At 46.6% G+C, this 23,004-nt stretch overlaps 1 protein-coding gene across 1 annotated transcript; it reads right to left on the bottom strand.

Moving 5' to 3' along the window:
• Positions 1 to 516: 516 nt before the first annotated feature.
• NLRC3 (NLR family CARD domain containing 3) lies at positions 517 to 21,771 on the bottom strand. The gene is made up of 19 exons (XM_073553510.1): positions 21,651 to 21,771; positions 19,637 to 19,763; positions 18,902 to 19,159; positions 16,304 to 17,981; positions 16,127 to 16,213; positions 15,925 to 16,008; positions 14,826 to 14,909; positions 13,589 to 13,672; positions 12,592 to 12,675; positions 12,404 to 12,487; positions 3,877 to 3,960; positions 3,704 to 3,787; positions 3,278 to 3,361; positions 2,779 to 2,862; positions 2,334 to 2,417; positions 1,315 to 1,398; positions 1,100 to 1,183; positions 945 to 1,028; positions 517 to 741 (listed from the first exon to the last, which is right to left on the bottom strand). Exons 2-19 carry the CDS (start codon positions 19,641 to 19,643, stop codon positions 651 to 653), a joined length of 3,213 nt encoding a protein of 1,070 aa, XP_073409611.1. The 5' UTR covers positions 19,644 to 19,763; positions 21,651 to 21,771; the 3' UTR covers positions 517 to 650.
• Between the last annotated feature and the right edge of the window lie 1,233 nt (positions 21,772 to 23,004).

Below are 23,004 nucleotides of genomic sequence, written 5' to 3' on the forward strand. Positions count from 1 at the left end.
AAAAGGAGAAGATGGTAAAGGGGAACTAAACTTTGAAAAAAAATTTTTTAGTGTTGATCAGTGGCAGACGGGCGCTGATGTTCCCATCGATCGCACAAGGGACGGCAGAAGCCCCCCAGCTTCAGCTGTGCATGGACTCAATAGTCAGTCTATGGGGGGCTTCTCTGGACTCGAACCCCCACTGATCAAAACTACCAAACATATAACATTTAGCTGAACCTTTGAGACCCCCTTAATTCTACTTCTGGGTGCAGTTGTGACCACTGTTCCCCACCATACTTCACCCCTGGGGGTAATATATGTGATTACAGGGGGTATCTGAGTTCACCCCCCACCTTTGGTATATACATCCTTCTATGTTGTGACGGGAGGTCCTAATGCCTTTCTGTTGCGCTATGATAGTAGAGCCGGCTTATTTGTCTTCTAAATTTCACTCCTGGGAGGTTATCAGACAAGTGTTCATCTCCCCCAATTTTTTTTTTTTTGCGAATAATTTAAAGGGAAACACCCAAAACCTTAAATTAGTAAGAGTTTAATGAGACTGCTCGATAGCATCGCCCTAATTATGGTTTCTCCAATATCTATTATGAGTCTGACACCCTTGTGCTCTGTCCAGTGCCCCCAGGCCCACGGAGCGGCATGAAGGCTTCTCATAGGTTCACCTTGCAGTGTGGGGCGTCGTTCTTCAGCGTATCTGAAATCACTTTGGCTCCGGATTGACCAATGTGGTTTCCCTGCAAACTGAATATTTATAAAATGTTCAATTTCCTTGCAGCGCCACCTCAGGAAAAACTAAGTACTGCATTACTCCCAGTGATGTCAATAGGCTGCCCCGTAATGCAGGGTCACCCTCCCACTATTAGGTAAGAGATCTGAATGGGGGGTCTCTTACTAAATGGCGAGTATTAGGGCTCACCTGGATGTTGGAGGCAATGGAGACATACCTGAGGGAGACGAGAGAAGAGTTTCCAGAGACTGCGTTGGCAAGACAGATGGCACCGTCGAGACCGATGGAGTTTTCCTGCAAGCTGAGAAGACAAGATGGCTGGTAGGTAGCTGCCTGTGTTACATTACAGACCTTCCCATGTGTAGTCCTTACTTCAGAATCTGCAGGGCGCCATTAACCTTCAGCGCAGCCGCCAAAGCCTTAGCTCCTCGAAGGCCAATATTGTTCCCTCGTAAACTAAAGAAAGGCAAAAAAAATGGATAAATCATCAAGTTACATAAATAATAAATCACCACAACAGGCTTACCTGCGATAGGAACAGGGGTTGTGACAAAATGAGCTCTGCTACATCTGTGCAAGGTACTTACTCAAGCGTGGTCAGAGTCTTGTTCACCATTAAAGCCTCTCCTAGAGCCTGTGCTCCCGACGGTCCGACAGCTGCACCCTGCAGACTGTGACATAATAAATGATGATAAAATGCAGGAGAAATGTATTGTGCTCATATGTGAGGCTATGTGCCCACGTAGTTTTCAGGTTGTGCGGATTTTGTTGGAAAATCCGCAGGACAGAAGTCCTGCGGTTTATCTGCGGATTAGCCTGCGGTTTTGCCCAGCGGTTTCACACCTCATAATGATAAGGTGTGAAACCGCAGCGGAAACCGCACAAAGAATTAACATGCTGCGGATTGTAACCTGCAGCAAGTCCGCAGCATGTGCACTGCGTTTTTTTTTTTCCATAGGAAATAAAGGTACTGTACAATGCAACAGAATCTGCTGCGGACCCGCAGAGAAAAAACCGCTGCGGATCCGCAGCAGAATCCGCAGTGTGTGCACATACCCTAATTGGAATCGGTGTTCTTTCAGTTTTCACATCACATGTTTCCTGTTTTCTGCAGTTTACTTTTCAGCTTTGCTTTGTAGATTGGGACAGAGTCGGCAGAGACCTCTCATCAGTAGCAGGAAATGGATCTATTGACAGATGACTGCACAATTCTGCTGGAGGACGCAGATAAGACTCCGCATGTAGCTTTCCTGACACCCAGTGGTCATTGGGTCAGGGTTGTACTTCGCCACTATGATGATATCACTTTATGGTGACTTTTCTGTCAACTGCTATTCATTCATTCATCCTAAATCACACCCCTGGTGATTGATCGTTCTCAGGCCTATATTTGTATTTTATCCCCAGGGAATGCCACATTTGCCAATTTTCCCAAGTTTTCAGCCACTTATTCCATCTTCTCCTTCTCGCACCTTGGTCTGTACATCCTTTTTGCCATCTCGTTGTGCTCCTCCTCATCCTTCTTACGATCATCTGCCTGTGTTTCACTCATTCTGAAATCATTTTCACATGACAGTCCACTGAATTTTGTTTTAAGAAGACTTACCAAAGAGCAGAAAGTGTAGAGTTGTTTTGCAGGGCACTAGCCAGTGCACACGCGCCCTCGTCCCCAATGGCATTTTCCTGTAAACTAATCAGATTGGAATATTTAGGCAGTTTATTATTCAAAAATTTTAAAAATACGAAAATCCTGTAACATTTCTGATGTATTCAGTGCTGGCGCAGAGTAAATTCTGTCTGACTGCAGCCACCACTAGAGGGAGCTGAGGAGCTTACTGCGTACATTGAATTTAGCCCTTGAGCTCCCCCTCGTGGTTGCTGCAGGAAGTTAGAATTTACTCTACCTCTATGTATGGGGATTTGGAGCACCAACCAATACAAGGATAAATTTAGAAAATTACCCTGCACAGAATGCTAGACACGAGTATGAAATGTGATTCTATATTATTTACCCCCTATATACCCACATTTAGTTTATGCTTCATACTTACTCTAAAAGGCGCAGACACTGGTTAACACGAAGGGCTCCTGCAAGGGACCACGCCGAGCCCGCCCGTAAAAAATTCCACTGGAGGCTGACGGAGAGGAATTAGATGGTGTTAAAACGAACATGCATGATGATTTAGCCTTCTCATCCTCTCCCTTAAAATGCCTCCAAAGAGTTATCCATCCAGGACGGTGACAATGAGGTTAAGGAGTCCTGTGGGCGGGTTCTCATGAGCGGCCCACTGGATTGATTGACATCCCACAGACCAAGCGGGAGGGTCGTGGCCATGCCTTTTCTGCGCATGCCTTGGAGGGGAGGCCGCAAGAGATCACCGTTGCCCTTGCTACGTAGCACTCCGGCTCACAAATGAGTACAGAGTCAACGATCTCAATATGCCCCATTTCTGATTGGACAACCCCTTTAACACCTTTGATCTTTACCGATAGTCAAAAAATGGCCAAAAAAAAGCCAATTCATGGCTAACGCCCGTTGTGAGAACTTACTGTAGAGTCTCCAGGCTCCGGTTCTCCCTCAGCGCTCCGGAAAGAGCCTCCACGCCTTCATCGTGCAGCAGATTCGCCGTCAGACTGAAGGGGTCATAAATATCCTAAGTTACTATGTGGCATCTCCGTCACATTGGTGTAACGTATAAATAGCGGCACCGTGCCTTATATCTATGTGACCACTGCAGACAATCACTGGCCTTGGCATGTAAGCAACAGGCCAACCATGGCCGGCACATGGCTGCAGTGACACGTGATTGAGTCACGTCACCGGATAAGCAAACAGGCGAGGATTTACCGGGTGAGTACTGACCTGCCCATTGGTTTATTTTTTTAAAATCCCAGTCCACCCCTTTAAGCAGGTTGTATTATTGGAAGGGTACAATTAATGTAGGGGTTAATATCCCTTTAAGGGTGACTACTTACTCCAAGTGTGTCAGAGTGGTGTTTTTTTGGAGAGACTCTGACAGGGCCTGAGCGCCCTCAATGCTGATGGAGTTCTCCCGCAAACTGGGAAACAGAGGAAAAAACGGCAAAAAATATATAATACATGCGATATTCTGAGATGTCACCGTCTATAGGGAACGCTGAGGACGCACGTCAGATGTCTGAGACCGCAGTTCTGGCTCAGGCCACCGGTCAGGGACGTCAGGCCACGATTACTGATGGAATTACTCTGCAGGCTGGACACAAAGGAGATCAGTGTGAAAATACATGAAAAAACTAGGAAATCCACAAATCCCACCATCTATAGCAGAAGAATTAAGTAATAGTCATTCATTTTAGAGGGACAGTTTACCTCTTTAACCCCTTAATGACCGCCAATACGTCTTTTAACTGACATCAGATATAAGAGTCTAGCATCCCCATACAGGGGACAATCCAGCAGCTGTCGGCTGTCCACTATAGCTGACAACTTGCTGCATCAGCGACCCCCGACCCCAGCGATGTCGCTGGTGAGATCTGCCTGTGTGGCAGCTCACTAGCGACCACTTAGCGATGTACCAGCAATCCTGACCGCGTCATATCGCTGGTCGGGATCGCTGGTACATCGCTAAGTGTGACAGTACCTTTAGAGTCTCCCGGCTATAGCGGTCAGTTCAGAAGTTACCGACATTTAGGTGGTAAACAAACACTTTTTCATTCCGGCTATACCACTTTGCATTAATTCCTGAAAATCACTTCAAGGGTTAATAAACTACCTGACAGCAGTTTTCAAATGTGTCAGGGGGTGCTGTTTTTAAAATGGTATCACGTTTGTGGTTTCCCAATATATAGCACCCCTAAAGTCACTTCAAATATTGATAGGTCCCTCAAAAAAATAACTTTTGTAAATTTCCAGGAAAAAATGAAAAATTGCTGCTACATTTTTTAAACCTCCTAAAAGGCTAATAAAATAAATTAGCATTGTAAAAATGGTGCTGATGTAAGGCAGACATGTGGGAAATGTTATTTATTAATGTTTTTGTGTAGAATGACTATCTGGATTAAATGGATAATCATTCAATGTTTGAAAATTGCAATTTTTTTTTTTACATTTTTGTTAAATTTCTGAATTTTTTTTATAAATAAATACAAAACATAGCAACCTAAATTTACCATTATCATAAAGTATAATGTCAAAATCAATGGGATTTGTTGAAGCTTTCCAGAGTTATCACCATATAAAGTGACAATGGTCAGAATTTAAAAAGTTGGCCCGTCACTAAGGGGTTAAACTTAAAATTCTGTCTAGGTATAGCCTGAAGGTTCTGCAACCGAAAATGTCACATTACCAGAAGGTCTTGGCAAGTTTTCAGGCGCTATCTAGGAGCAGCGAGCAGGGGTGTGACGGGCAAATGTGATGGTTGTATGGGAGGGACTGTATGGGCCATGATACTGCATGTGTGCATGCACACTTAGAGGGTGTGGGTGGACACTTATACTGTGTGTGTGGGGGAATCTACTGTGGGGCATCATACTGTGTGTGGGGGAATGTACTGTGAGGCATCATACTGTGTGTGGGGAAATGTACTGTGGGGCATCATACTGTCTGTGAGGGAATGTACTCTGACGGCATCATACTGAGTGTGGGGGAATGTACTGTGAGGGCATCACACTGTGTGTGGGGGAATGTACTGTGGGGGCATACTGTGTGTGGGGGAATGTACAGTGACGGCATCATACTGAGTGTGGGGGAATGTACTGTGGGGGCATCATACTGAGTGTGGGGGAATGTACTGTGGGGCATCATACTGTGTGTGTGGGAATGTACTGTGGGGTATCATACTGTGTGAGGGAATGTACTGTGGGGACATCATACTGTGTGTGGGGGAATGTACTGTGGGGGCATCATACTGTGTGGGGGGAATGCACTGTGGGGCATCATACTGTGTGGGGGGAATGTACTGTGGGGACACCATACTGTGTGTGGGGGAATGTACTGTGGGGGCATCATACTGTGTGTGGGGGAATGTACTGTGTTGGGGGGAATGTACTGTGGGGGCATCATACTGTGTGTGGGAGGAATGTACTGTGGGGCATTATACTGTGTGTGGGGAATGTACTGTGGGGACATCATACTGTGTGTGGGGGAATGTACTGTGGGGACATCATACTGTGTGTGGGGGAATGTACTGTGGGGACATCATACTGTGTGTGGGGGAATGTACTGTGGGGGCATCATACTGTGTGGGGGGAATGTACTGTGGGGGCATCATACTGTGTGTGGGGGGAATGTACTGTGGGGGGAATGTACTGTGGGGACATCATACTGTGTGGGGGGAATGTACTGTGGGGACATCGTACTGTGTGTGGGGGAATGTACTGTAGGGACATCGTACTGTGTGTGGGGGAATGTACTGTGGGGACATCATACTGTGTGTGGGGGGAATGTACTGTGGGGACATCATACTGTGTGTGGGGGGAATGTACTGTGGGGACATCATACTGTGTGTGGGGGGAATGTACTGTGGGGACATCATACTGTGTGGGGGGAATGTACTGTGGGGACATCGTACTGTGTTGGGGGGACTGTACTGTGGGGGCATCCTACTGTGTGTGGGGGGAATGTACTGTGGGGGCATCATACTGTGTCTGGGGGGAATGTACTGTGGGGGCATCATACTGTGTCTGGGGGGAATGTACTGTGGGGCATCATACTGTGTGTGGGGGGGAATGTACTGTGGGGCATCATACTGTGTGTGGGGGGGAATGTACTGTGGGGACATCATACTGTGTGTGGGGGGAATGTACTGTGGGGACATCATACTGTGTGTGGGGGGAATGTACTGTGGGGACATCATACTGTGTGTGGGGGGGGAATGTACTGTGGGGACATCATACTGTGTGGGGGGAATGTACTGTGGGGACATCGTACTGTGTGTGGGGGAATGTACTGTGGGGACATCGTACTGTGTGTGGGGGAATGTACTGTGGGGCATCATACTGTGTGTGGGGGAATGTACTGTGGGGCATCATACTGTGTGTGAGGGGAATGTACTGTGGGGACACCATACTGTGTGTGGGGGAATGTACAGTGGGGACATCGTACTGTGTGTGGGGGGAATGTACTGTGGGGCAGCATACTGTGTGTGGGGGGAATGTACTGTGGGGCATCATACTGTGTATGGGAATGTACTGTGGGGGCATCATACTGTGTGTGGGGGGAAGGTACTGTGGGGAATCATACTGTGTGTGTGGGAATGTACTGTGGGGCATCATACTGTGTGTGGGGGGAATGTACTGTGGGGCATCATACTGTGTGTGGGGGGAATGTACTGTGGGGCATCATACTGTGTGGGGGGAATGTACTGTGGGGCATCTTACTGTGTGTATGGGAATGTACTGTGGGGGCATCATACTGTGTGTGGGGAGAATGTACTGTTGGGTATCATACTGTGTTTGTATGGGAATGTACTGTGGGGGCATCATACTGTGTGGGGGGAATGTACTGTGGGGACATCATACTGTGTGTAGGGGAATGTACTGTGGGGACATCATACTGTGTGGGGGAATGTACTGTGGGGACATCATACTGTGTGTGGGTAGAATGTACTGTGGGGTATCATATTGTGTTTGTATGGGAATGTACTGTGGGGGCATCATACTGTGTGTGGGGGAATATACTGTGAGGGCATCATACTGTGTGTATGGGAATGTACTGTGGGGACATCATACTGTGGGGGGGAATGTACTGTGGGGCATCTTACTGTGTGTATGGGAATGTACTGTGGGGCATCATACTGTGTGTGGGGAGAATGTACTGTTGGGTATCATACTGTGTTTGTATGGGAATGTACTGTGGGGGCATCATACTGTGTGTGGGGGAATGTACTGTGGGGACATCATACTGTATGTGGGGAATGTACTGTGGGGACATCATACTGTGTGTAGGGGAATGTACTGTGGGGACATCATACTGTGTGGGGGAATGTACTGTGGGGACATCATACTGTGTGGGTAGAATGTACTGTGGGGTATCATATTGTGTTTGTATGGGAATGTACTGTGGGGGCATCATACTGTGTGTGGGGAGAATGTACTGTTGGGTATCATACTGTGTTTGTATGGGAATGTACTGTGGGGACATCATACTGTGTGTATGGGAATGCACTGTGGGGGCATCATACTGTGTGTGGGGGAATGTACTGTGGGGACATCATACTGTGTGTGGGGGGAATGTACTGTGGGGGCATCATACTGTGTGTGGGGGGAATGTACTGTGGGGGCATCATACTGTGTGTGGGGGGAATGTACTGTGGGGGCATCATACTGTGTGTGGGGGGAATGTACTGTGGGGGCATCATACTGTGTGTGGGGGGAATGTACTGTGGGGGCATCATACTGTGTGTGGGGGGAATGTACTGTGGGGGCATCATACTGTGTGTGGGGGGAATGTACTGTGGGGGCATCATACTGTGTGTGGGGGGAATGTACTGTGGGGGCATCATACTGTGTGTGGGGGGAATGTACTGTGGGGGCATCATACTGTGTGTGGGGGGAATGTACTGTGGGGGCATCATACTGTGTGTGGGGGGAATGTACTGTGGGGGCATCATACTGTGTGTGGGGGGAATGTACTGTGGGGGCATCATACTGTGTGTGGGGGGAATGTACTGTGGGGGCATCATACTGTGTGTGGGGGGAATGTACTGTGGGGGCATCATACTGTGTGTGGGGGGAATGTACTGTGGGGGCATCATACTGTGTGTGGGGGGAATGTACTGTGGGGGCATCATACTGTGTGTGGGGGGAATGTACTGTGGGGGCATCATACTGTGTGTGGGGGGAATGTACTGTGGGGGCATCATACTGTGTGTGGGGGGAATGTACTGTGGGGGCATCATACTGTGTGTGGGGGGAATGTACTGTGGGGGCATCATACTGTGTGTGGGGGGAATGTACTGTGGGGGCATCATACTGTGTGTGGGGGGAATGTACTGTGGGGGCATCATACTGTGTGTGGGGGGAATGTACTGTGGGGGCATCATACTGTGTGTGGGGGGAATGTACTGTGGGGGCATCATACTGTGTGTGGGGGGAATGTACTGTGGGGGCATCATACTGTGTGTGGGGGGAATGTACTGTGGGGGCATCATACTGTGTGTGGGGGGAATGTACTGTGGGGGCATCATACTGTGTGTGGGGGGAATGTACTGTGGGGGCATCATACTGTGTGTGGGGGGAATGTACTGTGGGGGCATCATACTGTGTGTGGGGGGAATGTACTGTGGGGGCATCATACTGTGTGTGGGGGGAATGTACTGTGGGGGCATCATACTGTGTGTGGGGGGAATGTACTGTGGGGGCATCATACTGTGTGTGGGGGGAATGTACTGTGGGGGCATCATACTGTGTGTGGGGGGAATGTACTGTGGGGGCATCATACTGTGTGTGGGGGGAATGTACTGTGGGGGCATCATACTGTGTGTGGGGGGAATGTACTGTGGGGGCATCATACTGTGTGTGGGGGGAATGTACTGTGGGGGCATCATACTGTGTGTGGGGGGAATGTACTGTGGGGGCATCATACTGTGTGTGGGGGGAATGTACTGTGGGGGCATCATACTGTGTGTGGGGGGAATGTACTGTGGGGGCATCATACTGTGTGTGGGGGGAATGTACTGTGGGGGCATCATACTGTGTGTGGGGGGAATGTACTGTGGGGGCATCATACTGTGTGTGGGGGGAATGTACTGTGGGGGCATCATACTGTGTGTGGGGGAATGTACTGTGGGATCATCATACTGTGTGTGGGGGAATGTACTGTGGGGCATGATACTGTGTGTGGGGAATGTACTGTGGGGCATGATACTGTGTGTGGGGGAATGTACTGTGGGGCATCATACTGTGTGTGGGGGAATGTACTGTGGGGCATCATACTGTGTGTGGGGGAATGTACTGTGGGGCATCATACTGTGTGTGGGGGGAATGTACTGTGGGGCATCATACTGTGTGTGGGGGGAATGTACTGTGGGGCATCATACTGTGTGTGGGGGGAATGTACTGTGGGGCATCATACTGTGTGTGGGGGGAATGTACTGTGGGGCATCATACTGTGTGTGGGGAATGTACTGTTTGGCATCATACTGTGAGCGCGTAGATAGTCTGTGGTGGCCATGAAAGGGGTACTGTACTGTGTGAGGACACTATTGGGCTTCACAGAGCACTATTTCTGAGCGAACACATATATAAAAATAGGTGAGGTACGGGAAATAGCGTAAAATATAAAGTCCCCCGGCCCACACTGTGTCCCTCTTTCCTGACTTTCACAGTTAGTAGGAACGTTTCAGCTAAAGGATAGGGAACTGCAATGACACAAAGAGGAAATAAATACTGATATATTATATAGAGATTAGTCATCCAGCGTAATATGCAACCATGAGAAACAACTCCGCGTGTCTGTAAAAAAATCAGGTACGGTATGGGCCACTGCTGCCTCTGGCCACTGTCCATATAACATGGAACCGTTATAGGGCTGCGTGCGGCCCTAGACTTTGCATGGCAACTGTTTATTTAAAGGTATATTCCAGTCTCTCCTGGATAAGTGTTAGCTGTTATATTAGTGTCCCTCTTCTCTGCACAGCAAGATCATGAGCAGGATGCCTTGAATGGATCGGTTGGTCACTCATGTGTCCCGTCACGCCTCTCTAAATCTATCGCACTGACAGTACGACTAGAGCCAAGTGCAGACTTGATGGAACGTCGGGGCACATGTGCAACCAGCCGGTCTGTTTAACTTTTTCTGTCCTGTGTCTTACGGTCGGGGGAGAACCAGGTACAGTGCCTTGCGAAAGTATTCGGCTTCCTGGAACTTTTCAACCTTTTCCCACATATCATGCTTCAAAGATACCAAATCTTAAGTCAGATTACAGTTCTGCAGGCAATCCCTGAGCGAGGCGTACCTTCTACAATGGCACAGCCACTGCAATCAATGATAAAGTATTTGGTCCCCTGGAACTTTTCAACCTTTTCTCACGTATCATGCTTCAAACAAAGATACCAAATGTTAATTTTTGGTGAAGAATCCACAACAAGTGGGACACAATTGTGAAGTTGAACGAAATTTATTGGTTATTTTAAATTTTTGTGGAAATTCAAAAACTGAAAAGTGGGGCGTGCAATATTATTCGGCCCCTTTACTTTCAGTGCAGCAAACTCACTCCAGAAGTTCATTGTGGATCTCTGAATGATCCAATGTCCTAAATGACTAATGATGATAAATATAATTCACCTGTGTCTAATCAAGTCTCTATATAAATGCACCTGCTCTGTGATAGTCTCAGGGTTCTGTTTTGAAGCACAGAGAGCATCATGAAAACCAAGCAACACAACAGGCAGGTCCGTGATACTGTTGTGGAGAAGTTTAAAGCTGGATTTGGATACAAAATGATTTCCAAGACTTTAAACATCCCAAGGAGCACTGTGCAAGCGATCATATTGAAATGGAAGGAGTATCATACCACTGCAAATCTACCAAGACCCGGCCGTCGCTCTAAACTTTAAACTCAAACAAGGAGAAGACTGATCAGAGATGCAGCCAAGAGGCCCATGATCACTCTGGATGAACTGCAGAGATCTACAGCTGAGGTGGGACAGTCTGTCCATAGAACAACAATCAGTCGTACACTGCACAAATCTGGCCTTTATGGAAGAGTGGCAAGAAGAAAGCGATTTCTCAAAGATATCCATAAAAAGTGTTGTTTAAAGTTTGCAACAAGCCACCTGGGAGACACACCAAACATGTGGAAGAAGGTGCTCTGGTCAGATGAAACTAAAATCGAACTTTTTGGCAACAATGCCAAACGATATGTTTGGCGTAAAAGCAACACAGCACATCACCCTGAACACACCATCCCCACTGTCAAACATGGTGGTGGCAGCATCATGGTTTGGGCCTGCTTTTCTTCAGCAGGGACAGAGAAGATGGTTAAAATTGATGGGAAAATGGATGGAGCCAAATACAGGACCATTCCTGAAGAAAACCTGTTGGAGTCTACAAAAGACCTGAGACTGGGACAGAGATTTGTCTTCCAACATGACAATGATCCCAAACATAAAGCAAAATCTACAGTGGAATGGTTCACAAATAAACGTATCCAGGTGTTAGAATGGCCAAGTCAAAGTCCAGACCTGAATCCAATCGAGAATCTGTGGAAAGAGCTGAAAACTGCTGTTCACAAACGATCTCCATCAAACCTCCATGAGCTCAAGCTGTTTGCGAAGAATGGGCAAGAATTTCAGTCTCTCGATGTACAAAACTGATAGAGACATACCCCAAGCGACCTGCAGCTGTAATCGCAGCAAAAGGTGGCGCAACAAAGTATTAAGTTAAAGGGGCCGAACAATATTGCACGCCCCACTTTTTAGTTTTTGAATTTCCACAAAAATTTAAAATAACCAATAAATTTCGTTCAACTTCACAATTGTGTCCCACTTGTTGTTGATTCTTCAACAAAAATTTACATTTGGTATCTTTATGTTTGAAGCACGATATGTGGGAAAAGGTTGAAAAGTTCCAGGGGGCCGAATACTTTCGTGAGCCACTGTAAAAGCGAGGAACAAGGCAATCAGTGGGATCCACACGGATGTGACCTGCCTCAGACCCCCATGCCTCGGACCCCCCCATTCATAGATATGACTTACTCCAGGGTGATTAAACTTGAGTTTGCAGTGAGAGCTTCCGCCAAGGCCGCGGCTCCTTGGTCTCCCAGGCTGTTGCTTGATAACCTGCAAGAAACCCACCCAAAGGATGTGAAACCATCAGAACTTCCCCTTTATGACACCGTGCGGTGGGCTGAGAGGTCGGGAACACGACAGAGCAGATCACTCACCACAGCTCCTGGAGTACCTGGTTCTCCTTCAGGCTGGACGCCAGGCTCTCTGCCCCCGCAGCTTCAATGCCGTTCTTCTTAATACTGTTGTAAGGCAAGATGGAGTTTTAATTCTTCAGCGGATATAGCCATATGAGGGTTTGTTTGTCTTTTTTTCTGTTGCAAATTGTGTTTTTTTTAGTTTTTTTTATAGCGTGTGTGTGTGTGTGTGTGTGTGTGTGTGTGTGTGTGTGTGTGTGTGTGTGTGTGTGTGTGGCTGGCGACTGTAAAATGGACTTTTACTGGCACAAAAATACCAAATTTTTTTTTATTTTTTTAATTGAAAGAGGGTTTAAATTTTGTGTATTTTTTTTTTACAGTAAAAATTTATATAAAAAAAGTATATTTTAGTCCCCCTAGTGGACTTAATTCTGCAAGTACTTGATTGCTTTGTACTATGTACTGCACCACAATCTTCTATGAAGCCCTTAGGAGCCCCAAGATGGTGGTGGAGGAGCGACAGTAGGCGCTCTGCTATAGTCGCAACCTATCTTCTCCCCCATCGCCTCGTGGTAAGTGGAGCAATGGATGCTGGAATCATAGCGCCACCCAGTCGTGCCATGTAAATGCTTCCGTCAGAGATTGATGTTGCCACTTAAATGGTTAAACAGCAGCGATCAGAGCGGGTTGCCGTTACAGGCAGGTGTTGGCGGTATGACACAGCCAGCGCCTGACCAGTAGGAAGCAAGGTCAGCTCCTGAGCCCACTCCATACATCCGCACCCACTATAGGACGTAATATTACATCCTAAGTAAGAACGGGGTTAATATGGAACCCCGATGGACAGTTTGTGGGGGTGTAGAGTCACACCTGGACCCTGGTGCCTGCAGGAGCCAAATGCTGCTGTACCACATCACAAGCCGCTAGTATTAGAAATGGCCCCTGGCCGGTCCCGGTTGCAGATTTGGCTTTGGGGTCCGGGATCTTCACGTCACCCATAAATAACGTGTCCACTCACTTCAGGGCCTTCAGCTTGCGGTTTTTCCGTAGAGACTGCGCCAGGTGCTCGGCCCCCTCAGATTTGATGCGGTTGTTTTGTAGACTGTAATAAAGATGAAGGCACAGCCCCATTAACAAGAATCTGACGAGGGTGGAGGTCCAGGTGACGCTCCCAGGATACAAGGAGAAGCACCTCATGAATGCACTGAAGGTGACAAAGGGTTGGGATTAGGGAAATCCTCTGCGTATGAGGCGCATCAGCCGTCCGTGCTGCAGGGGCCACACCGACGGGTGAGCAGCCAAATAGTGTCACCAACACACATTTTAACATTAATTGTATAACAGTATTATTTAGTCGCTGTACAGTGCCATACGTCTATATACAAATTGTCTCTTCAGAGAGGAAGAGGATGAGAACTCTAGCGCCACCTATAAGAAGTAACGATTCTAAAAATCAATATTGACTCTATTAGGATTTTAGGATTGCTACTTCCTATAGGTGGCGCTAGAGTTCTCCTCTTCCCATCTGAAGAGACAATTTGCATATTTCCCAGAGGAGCATTGCGGCCTAAAAGTCTCCTCACCTCGGCATGTCAGGGTTGACACGTCGCTCTTTGCAAGGAGGAACATTATACCATACTTCAATATATCACTGTCATTTGGTCACTGTATGGTGGTATTATTTGGTCACTTTATGGTGGTATTTGGTCACTGTGTGTCGGCATTATTTGAGCACTATCTGGTATTATTATTTGGTCATTGTCTAATTTATAAGCACTATAAGGTAGTATTATTTAGGCACTATGTGCAGTATTTATTTACCGTATGATGCTGATAATTAGACCTTTTATGGCATAATGAATAGAACACATCGTGCACCATATAGACAGCACCTCTGGAAGGAGCAACCGAGGGCACAAACCAATGTGAGGCCAGCCATGGATACAAGTGACTGACTGGCAGTAAGTCGTCTGCTCTCCAAAAGTCCTTCTAATTGCAGCTAGGGAGAGATCATGTTAGTATTGGCAGCGAGGCATTCGTTAGGGCAGAGTTATCAAAACCACCTAAAAGAAACCATGTCTGTGTTGCTCATAGCAACCAATCACAACAGAGCTTTCATTTTACTAGGGCAGTTTAAGAATTAAAGCTGAGCTCTGATTGGTCGCTATGGGCAACAAAGGCAAATTTTTCTTCACGTCTGACTGTTCTAACCGATGCATAGAGGAGGTCAGTGTGACACAGTACTGTCTACTCACTCCAGACTCAGAAGTACTTGATTGTTCCTCAGATATTCTGCCAAGGCTCGGGCACCATTGGGTCCAATGATATTGCTGTGCAGGCTGTGGTATAAAATGCAGGCGATTAATAGTATGTTTGTGTCTCAAAGGACGTACAGTGTAGCTACCTCCAGTTGGTGGCACCAAAGCAAGCACATGGCGAACTCAGGCAAGCAACATAGCCCACTGCCACCCCAGGCAAGCGTCGTGGCTTGTTGCCCCCCCGGGCTAGCGTCATGTTCCACTGTCCCCGGGCAAGGGTTGTGTTCCACTGTCACTGGGCAAGCGTCGTGGCTGGTTGCCCCCCTGGGCTAGCGTCATGGCCAACTGCCCCCAGGCTAGCATCATGTTCCATTGCCCCCGGGCTAGCGTCGTGGCCCACTGCCCCCGGGCAAGGGTTGTGTTCCACTGTCACTGGGCAAGCGTCGTGGCTCGTTGCCCCCCTGGGCTAGCGTCATGGCCAACTGCCCCCAGGCTAGCATCATGTTCCATTGCCCCCTGGCAAGCATCGTGGCCCGTTTTCCCCCTGGGCTAGCGTCATATTCCACTGCCCCCGAGAAAACGTCGTGGCACATTGCCCCCTGACATTATGTTCCACTGCCCCAGGTGAAGCATCGTGGCCCACTGTGCCCCTCCCTTTTTCCAAAACATTCATTAAAATTAGCGAAAAAAAATGACATGTAGTATCGCTCCGTGCAAAAATGTCTAAACTAATTAAATATTATATTATTTATCCCATACGGTAAATCCAAAATAAATATTGAAAAGGCAGAATCGCTGTTTTTTGGCCATTTCGCTTTCCCAAAAATTAATAAAACGAGATCAGAAATGTTATTGATAGAAACTACAGTTTGTACCACAATAAAACAAGCTTTTATACAATGAAATCAACCAAAAAATAACAAAGTTCAAGCTCGTGGTGAGCCAAAAGGAATAAAAAACAAAATCTAAAGTTTTGTTTACCATTTGGAAGAAGCTAATTTGCTTCTAACACCATCTAGATCTCCTCAAGGAGAAACCAGGGCCTTCATACCTCAATGACATCCTACAGGTTCCCGTCTGATTCATGGAGACTTACTCAAGAGATGAAAGAGTCTGGTTCACCATGAGAGCTTTGCCCAACACTTTAATACCACGATTACCCAACTGGTTTTCTGCAAGGCTGTAAATAAAGAGCGTCGAGAAAAGGCAGATTTATTGTTATAGCTTCTCAATGAGTCCAAGACCTCTACTCGTATTACTTGTGTGTTCGGACAGATATTTGATCATGGGCTATTCACCTGATTTTCTGGATGGCACAGTCTTTGGCACGCAGGATGGTGGCCAACAGTTCCATAACATCATCCTTAAAGTTGTTATTCTCCATTCTGTATAAAGAAATGTATATGAGATGCAAACACCCCGTATCGCACATGTAATAGCACGTTATGGATAGTCGCAAGACTTGTAGTAATTACCGGAGGTTGGTGCAGTACTGGAGTTGAGGAAGGAAGTTCTGGACTAGTCCATAATTCAGGCATTGGTTGAGGTTCGTTTCTTGGGAACAGCTGCATGACACGCGCAGCAAATAGGCAAGAGCAGAACTTGTCAGTGGGTTCAACTGACCCCTAAGAGTCCCCGTCTTCAGAGCCTCATCCACTGCACTGATCAGCTCAGTATGACCCATCTCGTAAAGGCAGCACACCAAGTTCACCATCCCACCAGAGATTGCCTTTCCCGCACTGAGCAAGCTCTGAAGGTGATCTATAGCCGACCCACGATGGTTGCTTGGTTCCTCTTTACTTGGAAGACATCCGGCTAGGACGCGCGGGACCTGTGCTGAAAGAAGTCCAGATAGGAAACGGAGGAAAATAGACAACTGTACTCCATCAGCTTGTAAAACGCGCTGGGTGGCACTTTTATAGTGATTGAGAAAGCCCAACTTGGGCCAAGAGACTCCGCCATCGGCAAAAAGGTCAAAGATGGCACGTTTAGCAGCAGAGTGGTAGTGAACAGCTGCCAGGAACTCTTGCAGCAAAAGATGGGAGAAAGCGAAAGATGCACATGAGGGAGAGTGTTGAGAAACCAGCAATCGTGAACATAAGCTGCCAGGCAGAACTGGGGTCTCGATCCCACAAGATTTCAGATCTGACTCATAGAAAACTGTCCGTTTTCTAAGCAGGCCCTGGAATGCCAGTTTGCCCAAATTTCCAACCATTCTCCGACCATTTGATGGTTGTTCTATCCCTTCTGCATCACAGAATTGGGCTTTTAAGTACCAGGAAAATATGGCCGACAACGTATCTGGTAAATGTTGATTTGTTGAGTCTTGAGCATGCAATGTAAACTCTAGAGAAAGTCCTATAATATGACACAAGGTGGGCACAGAACATAGAGCCTTCAAGGCACGATGACATTGTAGATGATCCCAGACCCTCTGCAGGGTGCCGTTGGTGTCATGTATCACATGATCTAGAAGATCCTTGATGTCATTTGACCCTAAACCAGGGATTTCTGTCATACGATCTACAAGCCCACCAGGAATCTTTGAAGCTGCTCCTGGTCTTGATGTGACCCACACGGTGACATCTGGCAGCAGGTTCCCCCTTAAAATATTGGTAATGAGACACTCTGGAGAAAGCTCTTTCTGGGGGTCAATGCTGCCAACAGAGTCTGAGAAATCGAGTGGTGCTCGTAATTCATCCAAACCATCCAAAATGAGAAGAGAACTTGGCGGTAGAGTGGTAGTTCCAGGGCAAGCAATACGGACTAACTTCTCTGCCGAGAGGCGATCATGAATATTCAGCTCCCACAGTTTCAGAGACAACACAGATTTAATTTCTGGACACAACTTGCCACGTGTCCACTTTTCCACAAACAGTTGAACGAGAGTGCTCTTGCCCACCCCTGCCACCCCCACAGTTAGGGTGATACGTGGGGGAAGACTGACTCGTGACAACGGCATGAGCATTTTTTCAAGAGGCAACCACTTTGCGCCTGCTCGTCCAGCCTGCTCTAGTTCTAGCTGTCCAACGTCATGTTCTTGAATCTGGGCATCTTTGAGACCTTCTACCATCAGAACTGAGCTTAACTGCGCCAAGAGTGGCTGGTGATCATCGTATTCCACATTGTCCAAATGTTTCCGCACCAGTGGATCTGTAAAAAGACAAATGTGATTGAAGTAGAGTACCAGTCAAAAGTTTGGACACACCTGTTTGTGCAATGGTTTTCCTTGTTCTTACTGCAATATGCACATAGATTCAGATTGAAGGCAGCAAAACCACAAAGGGACACGTGGCAACAAGAAGCTAAGCAACACGTGTGAAACCAGAATATTATGGTACCCCTCTTGTCAACTTTTCACCCCCTTGGCATTCTCTCAAGCTGCGTTGTCAGGTCTTCACCAAGAATGGCTTCCAACCATTATGAATGAGTTCCAAGATGGGCCGAGCACTTCTTGACTGCTTTGCCTTTACTCTGCTGTCAATATCATCCCAAACCAGGCTTCTTAGTCGTCTTTTTCCTGGGGTGGTCTTCTTGAGAGCCAGTTTAATCATAGAGATTTATTGTTTTCATGACTGCGCTTGAGAATTTCTTCAAGGTTCTAGCAATTTTCTGACTGACAATAAACAATGGACTGTTGTTTCTCTGTACTTAGTTCAGTGCTTCTTGCAATATTCCAAATTAGAACAGTTGTAAACTATGGATCTGTGTACCAACACTACCTCTGCAAAAATACATCTGATGGTCACAAACATTTGCTGAAGGCCAAATGAGCTTTGGTGAGGCATACCTATCCATTGGAAGCCATTTCAGGTGATGACCTGATGAAGCTGCTGGAGAGAATACCAAGAGTACTGTGAGGAATCTAAGATATAACACACATTGTGGTTTGTTTCAAATACTCTTTGTTTCCATATCTGTTTTTTAGCGGTTTTGCTGCCATAATTCTGAATCTACAATGTGCACATTCAAATAAGAACAAAATAAAACAAACCATTGTATGAACAAGTGTGTTCAAGCTTTTCAAGAAAGTTAAGACAAACCCTAGAGTTCACATATAGGACTTCACCGACCATAGTGGCGGATCCGCAGGTAAAGGCAGGTGCGACTGTTCTCTATGCAGTGTTGAAAAGCTTGGAGAGGCATCCTGCCCTTCCCACCTACAGTGTCCATAAGGGCCTCTGCCCGCTTGGGCAATGGTAACTCCTGAAGGCGTTTCACCTCGTCTGCAGCCAAAAGCTGCAGATCTTGTAGCTTTGTCATGATTTCCTGGAGGGATTCCGGACAGGCACTGGATGCCAGCTGTCTCCTGTACCGGAGAATCCATAGGCCTAAAAACAAGATAGAGACGTACTATCAGGTAAGCAATGCCTAAATAGCTCAAAATGAAAAAAAATCTTGAAGCGCATTTCTTTTCATTCTAGGTCTAAAAGACAAACTCATTTAGTTTATATTTTATTTCCAGGATCCCAAAATGCTAAATTTGTCTAATTAAGCAAAAAATTAATCACCCAATAAACATGAATTTACAAGAAATTCCCACCATGTTGGTGGTTGAGCAGCTTCCTCGAATAAAGTACAATACTGAAGTCAGATACTCATTCAGAAGATGGAAACTTTACTAAATAACTTTACTACCAGTAGCTGTACAGAGCTACAGTGGATTCGGAGACAGAAACTCTACTAAATAACTTTACCACCAGGAGGTGTATGTAGCCCTTGTGGGCCAAGGCTATAAAGAGGTGGGGTAAGGACATGTACCCTTGAACAGCACAAGGCATATAGTATATAAAGAGCTGTTTACAAACCTTCCATGTCATTGTTTTGAAATAACACAAAATTCCAGGATTCCAGACGTGATCAAGGTCCATGTCATCACTTCATCTATGCTGAAGGTAGACTAAACCCAGCAGACAGCGTCCCGAGGTCATAAAACTAATTTATGTCAGTCCACACATGGAATGAAAAAACAAAAAAATGCATATAATAAACTCAATATCTTGATGTTAAAAAGATGAAGACTAACCTAACATGCTTCATATCTTTTTATCCTATTTGTCTTGTTTTACAATGAAAACTAAAAAAAATATAAAGAAATCTCTGTTTCTGAAGAGTTCAGCTATAGCCTCCTCTGTAAGACAACTGGCTGCAGCAGGAGCCTCCCCCCTGCGGCAGGAGCCCCCCCCCCACTGCAGCAGGAGCCTCCCCCCCACTGCAGCAGGAGCCTCCCCCCCACTGCAGCAGGAGCCTCCCCCCCACTGCAGCAGGAGCCTCCCCCCCACTGCAGCAGGAGCTTCCCCCCCACTGCAGCAGGAGCTTCCCCCCCACTGCTAGGACTTAGAATCAATAAGCTCCTCCCCCTTAGGGCAAGCAAAATTAAACTGATCTTCTGGGGGAGATTAACCCCTGTGTTTTCTGCAGGATTATCTTAAAGACCTTACCTCTTCAGAATCAGGAAGAGCATACAAAAGTAAAAAAAAACCTCCGGTGACGACTATATTTCTCATTTAATTTAAACATTAATTTGTCGCAGTGCTGTGGAGTTGGGAGCCCATTTTGGTGGAGTCGGTGTCAGAGGTTTGATTTACTGACTCCACAGCCCTGACTTCTCGCCTTAGTGCTGATTTAAGAGGGAAACAGCGTGCAAAAAAAAAAAATTATAAAAAATAAGCCCAAAACCAAAATTCGTCCCAACCCCCCAATAAACCCCAAATTTTGCCTATATCAAAAGGAACAACAGAAACAGGAACCAACATGAAGTCCATTTCATACAGACCTCTTGGATGCTGCGCTCATTTATGACAGCAGCATCTAAGAGGTTGGAAATGGGGGAAAGTGTCCCTCCTGCCATCAGTTTCTTACACAACAAGGGAGCATTGACATAGCAGATTACAATGTAGAAGCAATCAAGTGATCACAGGTTCACGTGCCCTAGGGGGACCATAAAAATTTTTAAAAAAAAATATATAATAAAAATAAAAAAGTGCTTTTTCCAAATAAAAGAAAATTAACTATTGCCACGTTTCTAATTGTCTGCACTAATAAAATATAATACTTATCACATACCTTTCACTCCAAAAGGAAAAAGACAAAATGTAAATGGTCGCTACAATTCTAAAAAAAAAATGAAAAATAAATCGTAAAAAAGTTTTGTTGACCCCAATGAAAGTTAATAAATCTACAGCTCGTACCCTGATGCAATGATATCAACTGGAGAAAAAAAAAGTTTTATAGCTTTTAAAAATCAAAAGCAAAGAGGGGCACAATGGGATTCAGTCACATATTCCCAAAGCTGCCCTCTGCTACTGACCCGAGTCGATCTCCCATCGCCCTCTGCTACTGACCCCGAGTCGATCTCCCATCGCCCTCTGCTACTGACCCCGAGTCGATCTCCCATCGCCCTCTGCTACTGACCCCGAGTTGATCTTCCATCGCCCTCTGCTACTGACCCCGAGTCGATCTCCCATCGCCCTCTGCTACTGACCCCGAGTTGATCTCCCATCGCCCTCTGCTACTGACCCCGAGTCGATCTCCCATCGCCCTCTGCTACTGACCCCGAGTTGATCTCCCATCGCCCTCTGCTACTGACCCGAGTCGATCTCCCATCGCCCTCATTCTATTGCACACAGACCCACGTGAGGATCAGCCCCATTGTTCTAGCTAGTTTCATATTGCCCATCGCATTGGGGCAATGTGGCCTCTTCACTATGGACCCTCCGCAGTTTTGAGCTAGGGTGAGTGGCGGTCTTGTATCATCACCGCTGATCTCGGTCTCCTTGCTTCATCCTATTAGCCCAGACAGATGGGCAATACCTCCGTTACCTGTGGCCGGTCTTTAATCCTCCTCGGCAGCTCCTGGTGCCGCAGCTTCTCCCCGGCCCTCCAGCCTTCTGACCACCTTCTCAGCTCTGCTATGCGCCGTGCTCTTCAGTCTGGTCCCACTGATCTCAGCATCTCACCTCTTCCGCCTCAGCGTCTCACCCTCTCTGGCTTCCTGTCTTAGGTCTTGAAACTAAACTTAGAAGAATAGAAAATAAAGATCAGCTTGTCATTGGAGACAATTCACAAGAAGAACCATTTACTAGAAGTGAGAGGAGAAGCGGCGAGGATTCATCTACAAATCTGTATTACTGTATAGTTCCTGTAATCCGGAATCTGATCATCTAGAAAACGGGGTAACCAAATGTTCATTAGTACCTTTGGGACAGCTACTGAGGTTAGGGTCTCAGAAATTAAAATGTCCAGCTCAGAATGTCTCCAATAACTGGAACAAGGAGCATAAGGAACTGATCCACGTCGGAATATCTGTTTATAACATTGTATTCCCATCTCCAAGATCCTATCCCAATAAGTAGTAGGTGTAATAATAAGAATATTAGCAAACACCTCCAATTACAAATGTAGTATAGTTCTTCTGATTAGCCTAGTTGTTTACCCCATGTGCAGTGTCTTAGGTATCCACGGTTACGACCATTCATAGTGACAGTTATTTAGTTGTTAGTGGACGTAACCATGGATAAAAGAGTGAAAATGGCCAATCCCAGTAGTGCCCTGTATGGGGGGCCTAGTAACTCCCACAACATGTTATATTGCTGAATGATCAGGCATGTTGAATTTCAGTATGCCCAATCCTTTCTTCTGAAGTTTAGCCCCCACTAATGAAAGCACACATACACTGGGCCTGAGCGTGCATGTGTATGATGGGCCTGGAGGAGTTACTGATGGTGTATTGTCCAACTGGGGAAAGTTAGTACATCCCCATCAAGTACATCTAGATTTGCCCAACATTGATCTAAAGGTGTATGGCCATCACCGAGCATCCATGCTGCAGTTTTATGGTGTGGGGGGTGATCCTGGTGGTAATCTGTACCTCCTGTGCACATGGAGGAAGGTTCTGATGGGGTTTTTTTTTGCATTGATATAAATACAGAGGAAGAATATCTGCGCGTCTGACTCCGGTCACACTCAGGATGTAACAAACCACACGAGGAAGGAGGCAGACCTACGTGTGTGAGCGCTGCAAAGTCTGGAGGCGTCCCAGCAACGCTGCGTGACGCTACGGGGCAGCTACCTGCTCGCTGGCATCACCTAGCCACAACCCTGTGGCCACTGGCGCCTTGTTAATTAGTTTTCGAAGCATTTTGAGAATTTGTCATCTTTTTTACCTTGTTTTATG

The sequence above is a fragment of the Dendrobates tinctorius genome, unplaced genomic scaffold (genome assembly GCF_039654945.1).
Source record: "Dendrobates tinctorius isolate UK_male_01 unplaced genomic scaffold, ASM3965494v1 ptg000202l, whole genome shotgun sequence".
NCBI classification, from domain to species: domain Eukaryota; kingdom Metazoa; phylum Chordata; class Amphibia; order Anura; family Dendrobatidae; genus Dendrobates; species Dendrobates tinctorius.

Coding starts and splice junctions, on each gene's coding strand:
- NLRC3 (XM_073553510.1), bottom strand. Junction 12,676..13,588: donor CGCAAGCTGAAGGCCCTGAA/GTGAGTGGACAC, acceptor GCCTTACAACAG/TATTAAGAAGAACGGCATTG. Junction 1,399..2,333: donor TCTACACTTTCTGCTCTTTG/GTAAGTCTTCTT, acceptor ATTATGTCACAG/TCTGCAGGGTGCAGCTGTCG.